The sequence below is a fragment of the Sipha flava genome, unplaced genomic scaffold (genome assembly GCF_003268045.1).
Source record: "Sipha flava isolate LNK unplaced genomic scaffold, YSA_version1 111_pilon_pilon, whole genome shotgun sequence".
NCBI classification, from domain to species: domain Eukaryota; kingdom Metazoa; phylum Arthropoda; class Insecta; order Hemiptera; family Aphididae; genus Sipha; species Sipha flava.
Window position 1 is genome coordinate 1,033,350 of NW_020271729.1, and position 20,069 is coordinate 1,053,418.

Below are 20,069 nucleotides of genomic sequence, written 5' to 3' on the forward strand. Positions count from 1 at the left end.
AAATAATTATTAATATTTCTTATAATCATAATTTGTGGATAAGCCAAATTCAATTGTTTGGTGGCCAGCAGAAATAATGTAAAAATGTTTAAAAAAATAAAGTGTGTGGAAAAGAACGTATTAAATATTTATAAATCTTCATTTGTAAGACAAAGCAAAGACAAATTAATGAAATAGAAATGTTCCAGTAGTAATTGTAGTTTAGGTAAATTAACAAAAATTAATAAATCTTTTCATGCATCAATTGGTAAACATATGTATTTATTGTAAGTATTAATAATCAGAAAATTATAAGACTAATCTTAAGAGAAAATTGTTTTTTCATTATTTATTTTTATTATTAATTATTAACAAATTAATTTTATATTAAAATGTAATATCAAGTATACCATTTTATATTTTTAATTGATGTGGCAACGTTGCATACAAATTAGCAGGGAAAACGTCCTCAATCGTGTTATTAAAAAAGGTACAACCGATAAAGACGCCTTCAATCGTATCTACCTGAATATTCATAAGTTTATTATAATATAATAATAGGATCGAACTATTGTTATATAATTATATAAAAATTCATTGTTCATGTAATTTCTTAAATTTAAAAATATTAAATTAAACAAATATAATCAGATTTAAAATTATAACACACTTCAAAAAGATTAACTTACTGTAATGAAAGAATGCATATTCTAGTGTCAAATGCACCAAGTATAAGAAAAAAAAAGAAATCTTAAAATATAAGAATTTAAGTTGTTCATACTTGCAGAAGTTGATTTACGTGGACAATTTTTGGGTGCACGAATAACCGTTTTATAAGATCCTGAATCAGAATCAGAATATTGGAATGAATCAGTATTGGAATTTATTGGTGTTTCCCATTTTTCCATTATATTTTGTTGTTTTAATTTCGCCTCTGTAGCTGTATGGAATTGTTTAAGATTCGATATATTTCAATTATAAGTAGAAAAAATAAAGTTTTTAATTATTTAATTCTAATTTAACTACTTAATTTGTAATATATTATCTCTGATTTATAATGATAATATATTTCTTAAAGATAAATTTATTGCGTTAAAAATATGAATATTCTAAAGCAGGGATCGGCAAGTAATTTCTATTAGAATCCAGAAGATTAAAATAATAAATTAAGTCCAGAGAAAAAAATTTACGAAACAACCATAATTTGAGTTGGATAAATCAAAATATTAATTTTTTTCACTGGCTATTATAAAAATTATTTAAAAAATGTAATTCATGAATTGAAGTAAGATATGTTTGCGGTACATTTATCTACCGTTCGTGGTTCAATATTTGCCGACGGTTGCTATACAGTCTCAAAATGAACAAAATAAAATGAAACAGAAGATTTTAAAATATTAGTTTATAAATAATTCTACATACTCGCAGAAGATAATTCACGTTCACAATTCTTGGGTACTCGAATGATCATTTTGCAGGATTTTGTACTCGGGTTAGAGTATTGGCATTGAACATTGGAATTAATTTGAAATTTTTTAGGAACACGGATGACCATTTTAAGAGACCTTGTACCAGGATTGGACAACTGCTATTGAGCGTCAACCTTTCCTGGTATCACTGAATCTTCTGTAGCTTTATGGAATTTTGCCTACAATAAAAACAGATATACCTATGTTGTCTAATAATGTACTCGTGAAATGTAAACCATAGAACTGTACATCGTGTAATAATTAAATAATTTGTTTGTAATAATAATTAATTATTATAAATCAATATACCCGTTTTCCGGATATCTCACTAGTATCATTATGTGCTAGTTTTCTTTTCTCAACAAACTTTCATACGGTATGTTTTTCAACGGGTTTCTGTTGGAATTGAAATGATTCATTTAAATCAAATAGTATGTTTAAACGAAATGGTATTCTATGCAAATTCATATTATAATTTGACATTGCGAGAAAATAAAGTAAATTAACGAGTTAGTTTTCTTTGACCTGCCATAAACGTACTTTGTGATAGTTGATGTTCTTACTTTATTAATTAATCTAAAAAATACATTATTATTACCTTCATGTGTGAATACATCGTTCTCTAGTTATTTGAAATATTCATTTGTTTGTATATTAATATTATCGTAATAACTTATGAATATTACAAATCTGAAATCGCAGTCTTGGTTGGTTGTCAAAAATCTAGTTCCAGTAGTGCTGTGATTGTTTTAAAAAACAAAGTATTACAATTATTGTTGTTAATCAAATCTATAGCAACATATTTGGTCTAAATAATCAAATAAATAATTATTTATTAGAAACGAGATTTTTACCGTAAAAAAAAGTTATTGGTTACTATTTATAAATTTTTTTACGATTTAGTCGGAGTTTCATTATAAAATTTTTATTATTCTTACAATGATACTCTCACAATTTTCCAGCTCCTTTGGTTAAATAACCATTTTATTATGGTGTATACAGCTAATCTGGATTCACGTGTTTTAATAATTGCTCAAAAATATTAAACTAAAACTTGTATGTGTCACAGCCAAAAATAATACCTTCAAAAATGTAGAATAGTAAAGAAGAAAGGATATTTAAATACTTAGTTTCCTTTAAGATAATTTCTTTGTTTTATGGGATTTTTCACTTTTCACAAATCAGAATATAGATTACTGTCATAAATTTATCAGGAGAAAAAAATTGTATATTTCCTGGTTCAATTATTTTCTTAGTGGAAAACTTAAAGATCTACGATCAGTAACTGATTTTTTTAAGATTGTCTAAAGTTAATTTAATCTAATTTTATATTACTAGTAGAGTAATTATATTTAAAAATATAAAAGTTATTATTATATCATAAATATAAAAAATTTTAAAATAATATTTAAATGTTTTATACGTAGTAAAAATAATTACAGTGATTATTAAAAAGTGTTCTGTTGTTAAAGCTATTGGAAAAATGGTATTTGAAAATTTTCAGGAAACATTCATGCAAACCATTTTCTATAATTGATTTAATTTTTTTTTTTTTTTTGAGATATTTTTAAATTACTAGATTAATTGTAATTATTATTAGGGTACGATTAGGATCTAAAATGAAGTACTCTATTTGTATAAAGCTTATGTTTAATTTATGATTAATCAATATTATATTTTTCGGCATAAGGTATTAATGTATTATTATTTAATTTATAAGCTTTAATTATTTTCCGAAAAATATAATTGTTATTTACACAGAATACGGTTAGGTTTTAACTAGTGATTTTTATTGCAGTGCTATGAATATCTTTCAACAAGGTTTACATGATTACATATTTAACTAAAATTAATAAGAGTACTCATTAGCGTTCTATGTATACAGCGCTGGCGTAAGGCTAAATGACGACCAAGGCCGAAATGCCAACTGGCGCCTTTTTCATACAAAAACCCGTAATTTTATTATAATTAGAAAAAATGTTGTTCATGAACAGAAATACAGAAAAATTATACATTATGCTCAACTTGTACATAATATTTTATCGTCTAATTTTTTAGTCACGAGTCACGGCGGCTCGACGTGATCTCGATTGAACGATAACAAATGAATTTAGGAATTATAGCAACATAACAATAAAATATTCTATGCTAAACTATAGTAAATATATTTAAAATATACTTATATTATTTTAATATACGGCTAAACGAAATAACCATAAATATTATTAATACTTTAATACAAAGTTATAGGTCAGAGGCAGCCAAATTTTTTTCGGCCACGATCTACTAAAAAATATACTTCATCTTTGAAGATCGACATTTTTGGAAAAATTTTTTATAAACCAGAATTAAAGATGAAAACTTTACAGATAAAACTTATCGATAATTTTTTCATAACCACCACAATTAATTTTCGTGTACGTGGCCTAAAAATAAATTCTAACACAATCGACTCTGAAATCGTCCGCGATCGACCGTTTAGCAACCCCTGTTATAGGTATTTTACATTAAAAAAAAAAAAAATAAAAAATAATATTGCTGAAATATGTGCAAAATTGGAAAAAACAATTTCGGCGCTCCCCTGAAAATGGCACCCTAGGCGACAGCCTGAGTCACCTTACCCTCCGTCGGCCCTGTATGTATACGATTATTGTGCTATAGTTGTAATAATTTGAATAATATGGTTATATAGTAAAATTTTAAATAATTTTGTATATGAATAGAGAATTTATATTTGATTCGCTAATATGCTTAATATCGATAATTAGGATCGATAGCATTTACTGGGTAGACATTGACATTCCTGGCAATTGTTATTATTACTCATTAGCACTCTATGTATAGGAATATTGTACTATAATTGTAATAATTTTAAAAAGTCTTATTTTAAATATAGTCTTAAAATTATTTTACATAATATAGTATTATATACTTCGATAAAATATACATGTTTGAGAAGAAGGCGTAGTGGGGTATTATATAGTATTAAAATTATTTTAAGTAATATAGTATTATAATATATGTATAAGAGTAAGTATAAGGGGAAGTGTAGTTGGTGTAATATATTCGGGTGGCACAAGGAATAAAAAAGAGGGTATATAATAGATAGGTTATGTAAACGATAGGAAAATAAAAATTGAAAAAATAAAAAATAGTGGAGAGGTATAATATAAATAGGTTACGTGATCGGGCGGCGGCGGCTGGTGGTTGTTCCAGAAGCCCTCTTTTCTATCTACTTCCATTATTTCAATCAGTGGCACACAGTAGATTTTTGATTAAGGATATCGAAAATATATATTTCGAGGTACCGACCCACCTCCACCAGTAAAATCTGATTTTAGGCATAGTATAATTCTTATTTTTAAGTGGTTTTTTTTTGGTTTTTTCTTAGTAACAAATATACTAAAAATAAAAATTTTTTAATAAACCTAATATTAATTATTTTTTGGGTATTAATTTATAAGTTTGTATAGCATATTTTTTGAGATAGAGCCCTACTACTTATTCTCATGTGACACTTTAATTCAAGGGTAAACATAATTAGTATGTTGATTTGGATAGCTGAAAATTTGATAAGTATTAAATTAAACAAATATTTATACAAGTTCACACAGAACTAGTCATCCACCAATTCTCTGAGGTGTGTTAGTCGACACCCCTGACTTTCCCTGTGTGCGCCACTGATTTCAACCAAAGCAACTACAGGAAGACCTACAAATAAATCTCACAAATATCGGTGTCAAATGGTATTTCATCTCCCTTCGCTCAACATATTTCGGTGGACTTAAAGGCTGGGGTTATATATATATATAAATTATGTGGGAAAGATATTAGGTGAATGCTGAAAATAATGATTTATTGCGTTCAGCAAGTAACTTCAAGACAATAAAATGAATAAAGTATACAGTCCACTTATTGGTTTAACTTTATTTTATTTATGCAGTTAATCCTAAAGGTCCATTACAGGTACTTTTAAACAATAATTTTTAGAATTTATTTTATTTTGTTAAAAACTGTAAATAAACCATAACATTAATAGCATACCAGTTTTATTTAAGAAACTTAGTTATAAAAAAAAACAAAATTAAAAATCGATAAAAATTAATTAAATCTTATAAGACATATTTAAAAGATAAATCATGATGGGATTTTAATGATTAATAATTTTAAATTTTAATGGATTTTAATATTCTTTTGTCGAGTGATTCATATTTTGGATGTACATATTACTGATATCAAGTTAGCTAGTTGTCTTAAGAAACTAGTTGTAAATATGTATGATAAAATACAAATATTAAATCTGAAGCAGTGTTGATGGTAGGTATACAATTTCCGAGCATTTTTATAGATACATTTAGGAATTCTATAGGAAAAAATAGGTATTGTGATTAGGACAAATAACAAAGAAAACAAATTATGAGAAATTGCCTACAAAAGTAGCAAAAAAGTCTTTGTTCAAAAATAATATAGGTACACAAACTTAGTTTTTAAATAAATAACTATACATTTCAAAATAATTAATCAATACAAACAAAATATAAATAATTTAAATAAATAATAATGGTTTATAGAAAACAATAATATATAATATACTCATTGTAATGTTAAAATAATATAATACTTTTAAACAAAATTATTATAAATACAGTGTATGCAATAAGTTATTTAACTACAAAATAAAAATGATTTTAATCACTACAAAACATTTTTTCTAAATTTTAATGTATATAATAAATTATTGACTAGTTTTATGCTAAAATACTTATTATACTTTGGGTAATATTGAAAAAATGATTGCCAAATAATAAAACTAAAAAAAAAGGAAAACTTATAGGAGTTTTAAAATTATAAATTTAAGATATTAAGAGATTAAGTTATTTTAACTTTTATTAATTCAGTTGTACCCTGTATATATTTGAGTAATGTAAAATATCAAATAGATAAATAATTTGATTCAGCAACAATATACAAAAATGGTAACAATTCCTTGATATTAATTACTTGTCAGAAAAATTGTACTTCTTCATGGTTTTCTTAAGGAATCATACATAGCTAAAATAAATAGTTGTAATTAAATTTTGAAAAATATATCAAATTATAATAAGCTATAATGATATAAGTTAGAGATTAGAATATACACTATATACATTTATTTATTAATTTTATAAAGTTAACCACAGCATTAATTTTTTAACAGTGTATTACTTCATATTATTAATAACAAATAAGATATGTACATAAATAAAATTAATTATTTAATAACACATGTACAATATAAAGGAGCATTGGATCAGTTGATTGAGCTCATTGAGTGAGATTTCTGAAGTTGCCTATAAAATAGGTTTTAAAAAAACAAAATATTTAAGACAAATTATAGTTTTTATAGTGACATGCCTCTATTTCCTTTCAAAATATTTATAAATACAATTTTATGGGCATCATATACGTTAAGCAATTTCGTTTTATTTTTATGGTTTTTAAATGAAATACTAATAATTAGTAGGCTAATTTTATACATAATAAATTCATCAATTATTGATTTATTATTATTGAGCATTACAAAAATAAGTTGTTTTAACTTGTTTTGTTTAATTATGTGTAAAAGGCAATATATTTACAATTCACTCCAAAAAACTACAAAAAATAACAAATTAGAACAGCATATTTTTCATAATATATTATTATTTAATTGTTTACACCATTATGTCAATAACTAAAATAAAATATCCGTGAAAATGTTATTTTATAAAATTGAGAAATTGATTTGTGTACAATTTTTTTTAGCGACCAGATTTTAAGCGGACAGAGTAAGAATATAAGCTTTTAAAATATTATATATTAATGAATAACACAAAAACTTTTTAAAATTCAACATCAAACTCAAATTGTGTCAAAATGTGAATTTTAATAGTTCAACAATAAAAATTATTTCTTCCAATATATTTTCTTTTTATAAAAAAGTATTTATAAGGTTGAATAAAGAAATAAGAAATAAGAAATAAGAATATGAATAATTTGTTAGCTAATAGTTTAAAATATTTAAAACTAATAAAACATACTACATGCAAAAAATCTTATAGTAGATTTTAGAATAATTTAAAAGCTAATAAATTAACAAAAGCAAATAATTTGTAGTGGAAAATTTTAGTAAGCGAGTTTTGAAATGTATACCTTGGATACTGTGATTGTAAGTACGGATAGTTTTTGGATTTATCCACAACATCATAATTTGGGTTAGAGAAATATGATGGTTTTGTTAAGTTTATGTAATCAGAACACTCTAAAAATTACACAAAATACAGTTTGATAAGTGAACTCATTCATTTTTACCAAGAATACCAATGTTAAGCCATAAAAAAAAAAAATTCTAAGCAGAAAAAAAAAATGAAAATCAATAACTAAAATTAGCAGAAATAAATTAAATAAAACTTATTAACCTGAACTATAAAGCATGGGTTTTAATTCTAGATCTTCTTTGGTTTCTGAATGTTCAGAAATATTTGGGTATGAGTTTGAATTGTTTTCTGATACAGTTGAACAATTCAAATAAGTTGGTGCAGTCAAAAGACTTAAATAGTCTGTTGAAGGAGATCCTTCAGTGTTCATTCTCATATAAACCTCATTTAAGTTCATGTAATGCTTTGGATGAATATAATTTCAGTTATTCAAATCAATTAAAATTATATAGATCAGAAGTATATTGTAAATCTACTTACTGATTTAGTACCATCTTTTAACAAATCACCCAAGCGTTCAGATAAATCAGTAAATGATGGTCTTGTCATAGGATTCATTTTCCAACAGTCCAACATTATATTATATCTGAACATAAATAATAAATTAAATTGTAAAAATATAATATTTATATAAGAGTTTATAAGTTATTTACATATCAAAATTGGCATATTTCGGTTGTTCCATTCGATATCCTCCAACTAATTTTTCAAACAGTTCATTGAATTTTTGAATATCTAAAATAAAATAATTTTATCTATACATTTTTCAAAATTGTTATGAATATAAAATAACCATAAAATATTATTTACTTGGGTATGGAGTTACAGCTAGTGAGAATATTTCCCATAAAACAATTCCAAATGCCCAAACATCGGACTGAGTTGAAAATACTCGATCCCGAAGAGATTCAATTGCCATCCATTTTACAGGTAAGAGATCCTAAAACGTAATTAAACTCATTTTATACACATGTAAAAATACACAATAATATAGATTATACATTAGCTGACTGTTTTTTATAGTTTTCACTATTGTACATAGTTTTTGCAAATCCAAAATCACATATTTTTACAATATTATCTTCAGCCAGCAGAATATTTCTTGTTGCTAAATCACCATGAAGAATCTTGAAAACAAATATAAAAATTAAATATATACAAAATTTAATTTTAATTTTACAAACATACTTTTCTACTAGCCAGATATTCCATTCCTCGTGCTACTTGGAAGGACCAACACAATAGGTCATGAGTACATAATGGCTTAATAATTAAATTGTTATAATCTCCTCGATAATTGGAACGCCATTCAGGTTCATCAGCTACCAAATAGCCATCAGAGCCAATTTGAGTACTACTATCATCAGGTTTTTCTGGGACACAATTATTATTAGGAACATTTTCATAGTAAGGATTTCTAAATAAAAAAATATATATAAATGTATGTATTAATTGTTACATTTAGTGCATTTAAATTGTAGAAAATATTAAACATTAACTTAGATTACTTTGATATTGTTTTAATATTATAATCTAAATAGCCATCAGGTGTCACTTGATCCACAAAACAGTTCCTTTGTTTTAACAGATACTGATGAATATTACCAAATCGGCAATATTCTACAATCACCATCAACTCTCCTAAAATATATTTATTTTTATTTAATAAACATTCTAAAAAACATATTTAAGTTTAAAAATTGATATTACTTTTGTTTATATTTCCAGTGTAAGCTCCAAGTAGATTAACTACATTTAAGTGCCTTCCAAGATGAATCATTATCTTCAATTCAGATGCTAAAGCTTTAATATGGGATGGATCTGTATTTGGTTTTACCATTTTAACGGCCACAGTAGTTGTTGTATCTCTATCAATTATACCAATAGCATCTGCTTTAAAAACAACACCAAATGCTCCTGAACCCAGTTGTTTACCTAAAAAATAAAATAATTATTGTCATAGTTTATAAAAACTATGTAATATCAGTTTTTGATCTTTAATATTAATCTTATTTAATATGTTATATAATAAATACTTTTTGGAATCAAACTAATAAAATTATAAACTACAAAATATTTTCGATTAACTGCTTACCAAGTTTAAGTTTATCTCTAGGAAACTCCCATCGTTTATCATATGGAAGTAGTTCTGCTTGTTCCTCAATTCCCAAATCAGGATTCCAGGATTCAACAGCACCATTTTCAAAATATAACAGACCAGCTAGGGCCAATTCTTTTCTTAATTTCTATAATAAAGAATATATAACAAGCTCAAAAAAAGGAAATTACATTAAAATTAAATTTTAATCATTACCCTTTCTCGCTTTAAACGTGTAGCACAACCTATCATAAGAACTCCCAATAGTACAATCAACACAGAGCAGAAAGCAATGAAACCAAAATGTTCATGGTCCTTAGGTTTGTCTGTAGAACATACAACAACAAAGAATTTAACTATATAATAGTTTAAAATAAACCAAAAATAAACATAATGATGAAACATGGAAAAAAAGATTATAATCTATGACAACAAAATATATATTTAGTATTAAAAATTATTTAACTATTTATAATATTCCAATCATGTACATATATAATAATAATTACAAAATTTAAGATGATAACTATATTTTTGTCTTGTTAAAAAATTATATCCTGAAGGAATGTTTAAAACATACCAAGAAAAGACAACGTATTAGTAGCAATGACACTGCCAATTCTATTTGAAGCATTACATTTATACAACCCTCCATCTTGTAGTGCTGCATATCGTATTATAAGTGTTTGATTTTTATCTTTTAAAAGCATTCTTGAATCACTTTTATTGAAGAACAACTTTTGATCATTCTTAAAGAAAAAATAAATCTATTAGTTCAAATAATTAAATTTTTAAACAATATTACTTACAAGAAACCATGAAATGGTTGGTGGTGGCATACCACGTACATAGCATTTCCATTGCACTGGAGTGCCTGTTTTGATTTCCAGACTAGAATTGGATGATTCATAAATCACTGGACGAAATGAATCTATTTTTATATAACAGTTTATAAGATATAGTATAATTTTGGTATTTTTTTCAGAAAGTTACCTTTGACAGATAGTTTATATGATTTTGTTACTACATTTTTCTTATTTAATTCAATTAGAAGACATAAAAACTCTCCATCAAATTTCTTTGTAATATTTTTGATTGTTAAATATGAGCGGTGGGAAAATTTGGATGTACTATTGGTAATATTAATATCTAAAACAAAAGATTTAAAATGATTATAAAAAAAATAGTTTCTAGTAGAAAAAATGAACTTACTCTCAGTGTTTTGCATTGGTATCTCTATATTATTTAATGTTCGATGTATCCATTTAATATCCTGTTGATAATAATATTTAGACGCACCACATTCAACTATCACATTATCTCCATCAACAACCAATGGTGGTCCATTGATATCCAAGCCAAAAGTACCCTTAGATAAATCTAAATAACATTTTTAAGGTTAATAATTTAATAAGATATACTAAATTCTAAGTATTATTATTAACTGTATATATACATACATTATAACATTCTTGAATTTTAACTCAAATATTTTTTTGAGCACTTTTTATTTTAAACAAAAATTAGTATTTCAACATATTTTTTAGAAATAATAATAATAAATATAAAATAAAATAATTTTACAAGCTCACCAGTTACTAAAAATGTTGATTCTTCAGAAGAATTTCCAAAATCATTTGTTGCATTGCACAAAAATATTCCAGTCTCGGTAGCAGTAATATTTAAAGTTGATACAAGAAATGTTTCTTTAAATACAACTTCTTTGTACATATTTCTCTGCAATTTTTAAAAATAACATTAATTTTTGTACATTCAAACATATATTATTATATAAATTTACTGATAATTTAATGAAAGAATCATCACAATTTGGATAGTTTGAACATTGTTTAAAAGACCATTCAACACCAGGCAAAGGATAACCACCTACATAACACTGAACACTGTGTACTTTTCCTAATTCATAAAATTCTCCTACAGTTGATTTGTTGGCTATTTCCACAAATGGTTCATCTAAAAAGTAAAATAAAATAATTTCACAGAACAAAAACTATAAATAATTAATAAGTTATAAGTAAATACTTTCAACCAATAGAGTCACAGTAATTCGTTGTACATGTGCATCGTTATGAGCAACGAGTTCATATACACCAGAATCATAAAGTTGTAAATCACGTATAACTAATTTGGAGGTACTTTTGTCATTTTCCACTGACACTTTATCTATATTTTCTTTTCCTATTTCTCTTCCATCAGGATCTCTCCTGTGAATAAAATTATACTTAATTTATATTAAAACAAATAGTAATATGTTATTTTTTGTTCCCACTCACCATACAAGTGTTGGTGCCGGGTAGGCTGATACTAATATTATCCATTGTACATATTGGTACCCTGCCCTACGTATTATTTTATAAATACCACCTTGAACTGTCAAATTCAAGTAAGTCATATCAGGAGCTAAAAATAAACAGTAAAATAATTATTAACAGTCATTAATTACCTATTATAATTGTTATATAATTTATTTTGAACTTACTAAATGTTTTTAGATTAAAAGTATTACGGTTTGTATGTCCAGAATGTACTGTTACTTCACAAATATATTCACCTTCATCATCTGAAGAAACATTTTGAATGTTCAATAAAATACTTCCAACACTTTTACCGATTCCGTGTTTTAGACCATTAAAAAAATTTTGTTTGCCAATTTTCATATGTTCAGTCTTATGGAAAATATTCATAATATATAAAATAGTATAAAATGTCTTGATAGCATTATATTATTAAATTTATTTCACAAAAAACATACTTTGAGTTTCTGTTCATCAGGAACTTTCCATCGTAATGTGAAACCAATACCAATATCCATGCTTACAGAACAGTTGAGACTTAAATTTTGACCAATAATTATATGATCTGATTGTCCACTACTATTAATATAGGGTTTTTCTACTTGATGAATTTTGGCTAAAAATTATAATAATAAATTATTATCAATACTTATTATTATCATTAAAAATTAATAATAAAAAAATGTATTAAATGCAATAAGCCAACTTGAAGCTCAATTTGGTAGATACCTACCAAATGTTAAAAATAATGTTATTTTAAACAATTATTAATTATAATAAATAAAACTTGAAATAAAATTAAACTTTTATAGTCATTAGATTACTTAGGAAATAATTTGTTGTTAATACAAAAATGCTATTTCTCAATACTATATACATTATACATAGGTAATTAAATTGCATATATAAATTTATATTTTATTCAATTCAATTTTCATTATTACCTACTTTTTTTTGGGCAACTTTGAATATTTTTATTTCATGACAGAACTAGTTAGAACTAATTTGATAAATATACTAACTTTCTAAAATTTAAACAAAACTATAAGAAAAAATAAAAATATATAAAAATTAAGAATTTATTTGAAAAAAAGGATAAATTGACAAGACTATGTTAAAAATTACTTTATGAATACATTTTTATCACAAAAATTATGAAAAGTTACACTAGTATAATTAATACATAATGTATAAGACTATAAATTTTCTATATTTAAATAACCCAACACCATGTAAGTAACATTACAAACTCACGATTAATAAAAACAGTAAACTTTCGTGATTCATTGATGTTATTCCGGTTAGCCTCGCAACTGTAATCACCAGAATCTATTATTGAAGGTGATATAAGACTAAATCCTACTTTTTCATCATAATCTAAATTCTCAGTAACCTGAAATATATATACATTACATACATATTTTTTATGTATCAAGCAAAATGTATAAAACAATTTTGCAACAAAGCATTCTTAAAGCCATAGCAGTTAAGCAAATTTTTAAATATATTCAACACATTCAAAATTCCCTTACGCATAACAAAAAGCTGATAATGAAATGTTGGAATATATTCTTTGTGATTCAATTCAGCACGACAGTTGTAGAACCCTGTACTAAACATTGTCACTGTACCGAGAAAAAATCCTATTTTATTGTCATAATGCACTTCCATGCCATTATATGAGTTACCAGGCACCAACTATATTAAGAAAATGTTAGGCATACACATTTAACTCAATTCACATAGCAATTATTAAAATCCAAGCATAAATTATAATTATTAATTATTATGATTAGTTTAGGTGCTCACAAATGTGCAATTAATTATTTTAAATTATAAAATGGAACATCAAACAAACAAAAGTTTAGCATATATATTATTAAGATGTGAAATCACATAATCACTATTCATAAATGATTCATTTTTTTGAAGGAAGATTAATAAAAGATTTTATTAAATAAAATAATAATGAATATTATAATCACATAGAAGCTAATATTAAATGTTTCATAGTTGAAACCATTTTTTCATTATTTTATTAAAATGTATATATAATTTTGATAGCATGGTTTTACATCTTAAACACTGATATTTTACATTGTGCATTTAACTGAAATAGAAAAATTAAATTATTTTGTAAATAATGATTGATCTTTATAATCGATTTTTTTTGAAATATGTGTTACTTTAACAATTAATTCATAATTTATAGATCAAGATTGAATATATATTTATGTATAAAACATTAAGTGCCTCACAATTTTTATTTAACAACTACTAATATAAATTGCTAATAGTTGACTATTGTAAATATAAATTATTTTTTTGATAAGCAATTTATCTTTTAGTGAACATCCACCATTTTGTTACAAAAATGTATATTGGAATCTATAATAAATTACTTCTTCATCATCTTTGAATAATGTAACATTAACATCAGGTGATGTAGGTCTACAAGGTATAATAACATTAGCATATTCATTTGGAGATAACATGACTAAATCTTCTGGAACCGCAAGTAAATATGTATCATCTAAACATATTTCACAATAAGGATCAAAAGAAAAATAAATAATATATATATATATATATTAATTATATCGAAATTATGTATACAAATGAAAATGAAAAAAAAAAATCAATTATAATAGTTTTATCATAAATACTTACGTTGAATAAATAAGTATATTGATTTAGAATTTTGTTCATCTAGTTTCAAGGTTTCAGACAATGGAACACAGTAGTAGTATCCAGTATCCAAATAACTCGCTCTACTCAGTGTTAACAGGGATATATGACTGCTATTGGCTAGTAGCCCTTGTGATATATCGATAGAAGACATCTATACAAAATGTATGATTAACAAATATTCATACCAATTATTAAGTTATAAAAATAATCCATACTTTTTTGACATTTAAATTTGGATCATATTTCTCTAATTTCCATGTAACTGGTACATCTCCCATACACTGAAGTATAAAATCAGCCCCTGAAGTAAGGGTAAGTTCAGGAACATCTGGCACTATTTGTAAATCTAAAATATAATTGATTTATCATTAATATTAATTAAATAATGTAATAAGCTTGAAGTATTTTACAATTAAATCAATTTAATATAAATGATAGAGGTGAAAAAAATAAAAAGTATAGAAAATATTACAATTTTTTACAATGTAAAATATGAACATAATAATAATATGGTATCTAAGTTATATTTTTTGAATAAAAACTTCTTTCAAAATATTTAATTGTATTTGTATGTCAAAATATTAACATTACATTTTTTATAAGTAACACAAAATACTATCAATTTTTAAGAAGAATGTAAGGACTGATATTACATTCTGAAATCATATTCAAAGGGAAAAAATCGAAATGAGGTATTTTCTATTCCCCTCGAGGCAATTATATTATATTAAAATATTTTTTATTCTTTATATAAAATAATTACTATAGATAGAATAAAGGATTTGTATAACATAATAGATTTAATATTAAACAAATCCAAAATTAAACATTTATTTTTATAATTAGTTCAGTACTTGGAACAGTGGCGTGGCAAGCATATTTCAAACCCTATAGCAAAGTTTACCGAGTTTAACCGATTACCCTCTCCGACCTACTACATAATATATATATATATAACTATTCTCTTGTACTATAGAATTTTACTTAACTCCTTTCAGTTATCTGTCTTCCATATGTGTATATTATATCATTTTCCAATACATACGATAAACTAATTAATTAAATTATTTAAACAATATATGTTCGTAAATACATAAGCCAAAGGATACCCATCTCTTTGATAGATTTCTAGGGCTAAGCAATTGCATTAGGCAAACGTTGTTCATCACGCAACTGTACTTGAATAGTAACAACTTGAATTTACTATTAAATAAAAATATAGATTAAACATTGTTGTTTAAACATTTAAAATTTCAATTTCACCCAAAAATTTTTTTTAAAAATAGATAGCATTTTTTACTCATAGATTCGATTTTCAGATGAGTATTAAAATGTATTAACCTACATTAATCAATGATATAACTAGTGCTAGGATTTGTATGCAACAGCATGTTTTTTTTGCGACTTCTAATTATTGATTTTCTCAGTAATGTCCACGAATCACCTAACCATCTAACCTCATGAAGAGATAAATGGTACTGTTTTAATTTTGCATGTTTTTGCATATTATTGCATATATTGAATAAAATGAATATTATAGCATATTTCAATTATAAGAATGCTAAAAATTAATATTTTATTCAATATATGTATATTTCGTAATTAATATTTATAACTTAATATTAATATTTCGTATTTAATTCTAGCCCTGCTAATTTAAGTATAGATCTTAATTTTTTTGTCAAACATAAATTTTATTTTTATAATAAAAGTTATAAAGTAAAGAACTAAATATCCTTGATTTTATAAAAAAAAATAAAGGATTTAAAAAGAGATTTAAATTAATAAAATTAAAAATAATTAAAAAAAAAATAAAATAAAAAAAAAATAAATAAATACTGTATTTCAATAAATAAATATTTTTTTTCGTAACTATATTTTTTTGTTTGACTTATAAAAATTTAAATGCATATTTTGGTAAATAAAATGCATATTTTACAATTTTTTATTGCATACAAATCCTAGCCCTGTATATAACTAACGATATAATTACGGTATTGGAATATACATGGAATCTACAGTTGATTCGTCTTTAATTTTAATGTATAAATATATTACATCTTAAAAGTAACGAAAAATCAGTACATTAGAAAATAATCTAAACGAAGTTTAGCTACTAACTGTATTAATATTTACATCATTATAGTGCATAAAATATTTATAAATTATGATATTTGTGATATAAGTATGATATAAGTAGTTGGTTAAATTAACATCGTATTTAAGTTCTATATTTTAACAACTAAAACAACTTATTCTACAAAAAATATATATACATTAATAGTTAATCAAAAAAAAAAAGTAATAATATCAAGACAATATTTAAAATCATTAACATTTTTTAAAAAATATCGTTTCGCATCTGAATGATAGAAAATTGTTGAATAATAAAGTCAAAAAAGTTTAAGATATAATCATTTTTTTACAACAAGTTTTTAACATATAGAAATAATGACTTAATGTATCAAGAAAATATTAATATAATAACGACATAAATCACATATTTAAAAATAACAAAAATAAAAAATTGTTAAATATTTTTGATTTTCTATCACAATTATTTTGATAAATACAAATCATGCAACAATACGATAAGATAATATATTATACTAATAATATCCAGTTGACATTTAATAATCTATGTTGTTTTAAAATATACACAGCGACACAACAATTGTTACGGATATACGTCAATTCATTACTGAAAAATTTAAAATGAATCGCTTAAAAATATATCATTATTTCAGATTTTAAAATGTAAACAAAACAATTGCAAAAGCCGTATTTTAACTGATTTAAAATAATTTATTAACATTTATATTGTAATGTGTATTGAGTTTAAATAAATGGAAAGTTGAACAATTAATTTCTGATAATTATGTCTGAAAAAAATTAAGGATAAGTACCGGATAGAAAATATTATTTTCATGTGCAATAAATATAAAGCCAGAATTATTTCAGAATTTATAAAAGGGATATCTCATAATTTTCAGCTACAAACATATAACCATTGATTTTATAATATATTATAAAGTAGATAAATTATAAATATTATAAAATGAATGCTAATAATTATATTGATTTTTTTTTATAACTTGGATGTTTTTATAAATTGTGAATAAAATATATACTATGGTACACAGTTATTTAGATGAAGATGGGAGTTATTTAATTTTGACCATGGTTTGGTATACATTTGATACTATAAAGAATTGTTGAATATTTGATTTTTGTAAACAGTATTGAGAATATTATTTAACGAATAGATTAAGTACAACATACGATTGATTTGTACTGACTTGGCTATAATATATTTAAATAGAATAAGATAATGTTATTTCTCGTTTGCATAATATTTTTATTTCTATTATTTTACAGCAATAGGATTAAATAATTGAAAATGTTTTACAATAATAATAGGTACTTACGATAAATTAATTTCGATTTATCTCTAAATAAGGTGTATGTACCCGAATTAGAATTCAAAAGAAATTCTATTTTAATACACCATGTTATAAAACAACACTGTAGATTCTAATAAATGTCATGTCTAATCTAAAAGTAGAGACTAAATACGAGTATATCTAAAATCGACATACACGTAAATATGAAATAGGTTTTTGAATAAGTTCTCAGTTTAATATATTTTAAATGCTAAAAAATTAAAAAAATTGATTTATCATACATGCGTTTAATACCCTGTTTTATGTATTACTTTTGTTTTATACATATGTTATGAACATTATTATTAATATAATAACATAAATTACAAATATATAGGTAATAAGGCGATGTTAACTTTTAATTATAAATAATTATTAGTACTATATGAATGACATTAAAAATCAATATGATTCGGTTAACTACCAGATTAAACATTGTTTCAGGGTAGGATTTAGAAATTTTTCACGGGAGGGCGCATAGCCATATATATATATTTATATGCTAATAGGTTATATATATGCAATGGCGTATTCTAAAATTTTTCGTGGGGAGGGGGGTTAATATTTTTTTAAGTAATTATATAATATTATAAAAAATACATATAATGTATGAATGAATAATTATATTATTCTAGTATCATTAAAAATATAATTTAAGGGTTATTTATAGTAAAAAAGGTAAACGTCTTTTGTATGGTGAATTCAATAATAATTTCTTTAGTTGTTATTAAGTTTTTTTTATTTATTGATAACATCACTAAACCATTCAATCTTCTCTATAAACAAAAAATATTACAATATTACAATCACTAAATATAAATTAACCTTCTCTTTCTTTGTATCTTCATAGCAAATAATTTGTAACTTTAAAACCTTTTTGTCTCTAGATGGTCAAGACCCGGGAACCTCTCCCTGAAAATATGCTACTGTTTGTATGGTAAGTTGTAACTTTAAGAAAGAATTTAAATCGTATAACAATTAAAGGAATACATTAGCATAATATTATGGTGTTACAAATTAATAGTATATATACTTTATTTTAATAATACATAGTTAATATTTTGTTGTTTTCCTTTAGAAAATCTATTAATTATATTTTTTATGTTATTTTCACTGTCAATATTTATATCTATATAGATATTACATAAGAGCAGTGGCGTAGCCAAGGAGGGCTAAGGGGGCTATAGCCACCCCCATGGGCTGTGTTTATATGTATAATGTATCTTGACTATTTAATAGAATCAATGGATGCTCGTTTTAATCAAAGGCTTATTGATGTTATGCCACTTGAAGGACTTATTCCGGCCAATTTAAATATGTATGACGATAAAAATATTATAAAAGCTGCTAAAATATATGTCCAAGATCTCCATGATGATACCTCATCTACAATCAGAACTGACCTGTTCATATGAAGGTAACAATGGAGTCAAAATACTATTCCAACACCGAATTCTGCTCTTGATTCACTCTCTCATCGCACCAATCTTCGACCTAACATTAAAATAATTTTACAATTATTTGCCACGTTACCAGTTACCTCTTTCACTCCGGAAAGAACGTTTTCAGCACTTAATCGCTTAATTTTTTTTTAAGAAGCACCATGTTGGAAAACAGACTGAATGGGTTAGCTATAGCTAATATAAATAAAAAAGAGCAATTCGATGAAAGTGAAATAATAACTGAATTTGCCAGAAATTCGCCTAAGAGGATGTAGCTCTCAGAGTGGAGCAAGTGACTGAACACTGAAACCAAAATTATTATTATTATTATAAATTATATATTAATAAATATTTTTAAAACTATACTAAAATGCTTGAATTACGTTTAGAAACTTA

The 20,069-nt window shown here is 24.3% G+C and overlaps 1 protein-coding gene across 3 annotated transcripts in view; it reads right to left on the reverse strand.

Moving 5' to 3' along the window:
• Positions 1 to 6,291: 6,291 nt before the first annotated feature.
• Positions 6,292 to 20,069, reverse strand: part of LOC112689394 (vascular endothelial growth factor receptor 1) — a 24,993-nt gene continuing 11,215 nt past the window's right edge. Inside the window, exons 2-27 of one of the 3 annotated variants that reach the window (XM_025563091.1) lie at positions 15,004 to 15,134; positions 14,768 to 14,939; positions 14,500 to 14,630; positions 13,630 to 13,795; positions 12,556 to 12,713; positions 12,283 to 12,469; positions 12,077 to 12,203; positions 11,826 to 12,007; positions 11,584 to 11,756; positions 11,375 to 11,519; positions 10,995 to 11,162; positions 10,776 to 10,931; positions 10,592 to 10,713; positions 10,363 to 10,531; positions 9,999 to 10,108; positions 9,780 to 9,930; positions 9,395 to 9,619; positions 9,193 to 9,325; positions 8,873 to 9,101; positions 8,686 to 8,811; positions 8,495 to 8,624; positions 8,338 to 8,419; positions 8,165 to 8,270; positions 7,886 to 8,087; positions 7,620 to 7,728; positions 6,292 to 6,500 (exon numbers count right to left, since the gene is read on the reverse strand). In XM_025563091.1, the coding sequence (XP_025418876.1) occupies positions 6,491 to 6,500; positions 7,620 to 7,728; positions 7,886 to 8,087; positions 8,165 to 8,270; positions 8,338 to 8,419; positions 8,495 to 8,624; positions 8,686 to 8,811; positions 8,873 to 9,101; positions 9,193 to 9,325; positions 9,395 to 9,619; positions 9,780 to 9,930; positions 9,999 to 10,108; positions 10,363 to 10,531; positions 10,592 to 10,713; positions 10,776 to 10,931; positions 10,995 to 11,162; positions 11,375 to 11,519; positions 11,584 to 11,756; positions 11,826 to 12,007; positions 12,077 to 12,203; positions 12,283 to 12,469; positions 12,556 to 12,713; positions 13,630 to 13,795; positions 14,500 to 14,630; positions 14,768 to 14,939; positions 15,004 to 15,134 (3,800 nt within the window). In that variant the 3' untranslated portion in view covers positions 6,292 to 6,490. Of the gene's footprint in view, positions 6,501 to 7,619; positions 7,729 to 7,885; positions 8,088 to 8,164; positions 8,271 to 8,337; positions 8,420 to 8,494; positions 8,625 to 8,685; positions 8,812 to 8,872; positions 9,102 to 9,192; positions 9,326 to 9,394; positions 9,620 to 9,779; positions 9,931 to 9,998; positions 10,109 to 10,362; positions 10,532 to 10,591; positions 10,714 to 10,775; positions 10,932 to 10,994; positions 11,163 to 11,374; positions 11,520 to 11,583; positions 11,757 to 11,825; positions 12,008 to 12,076; positions 12,204 to 12,282; positions 12,470 to 12,555; positions 12,714 to 13,351; positions 13,491 to 13,629; positions 13,796 to 14,499; positions 14,631 to 14,767; positions 14,940 to 15,003; positions 15,135 to 20,069 lie in introns of all 3 variants that reach the window. The other 2 variants (XM_025563098.1, XM_025563106.1) reach the window with 2 other exon arrangements.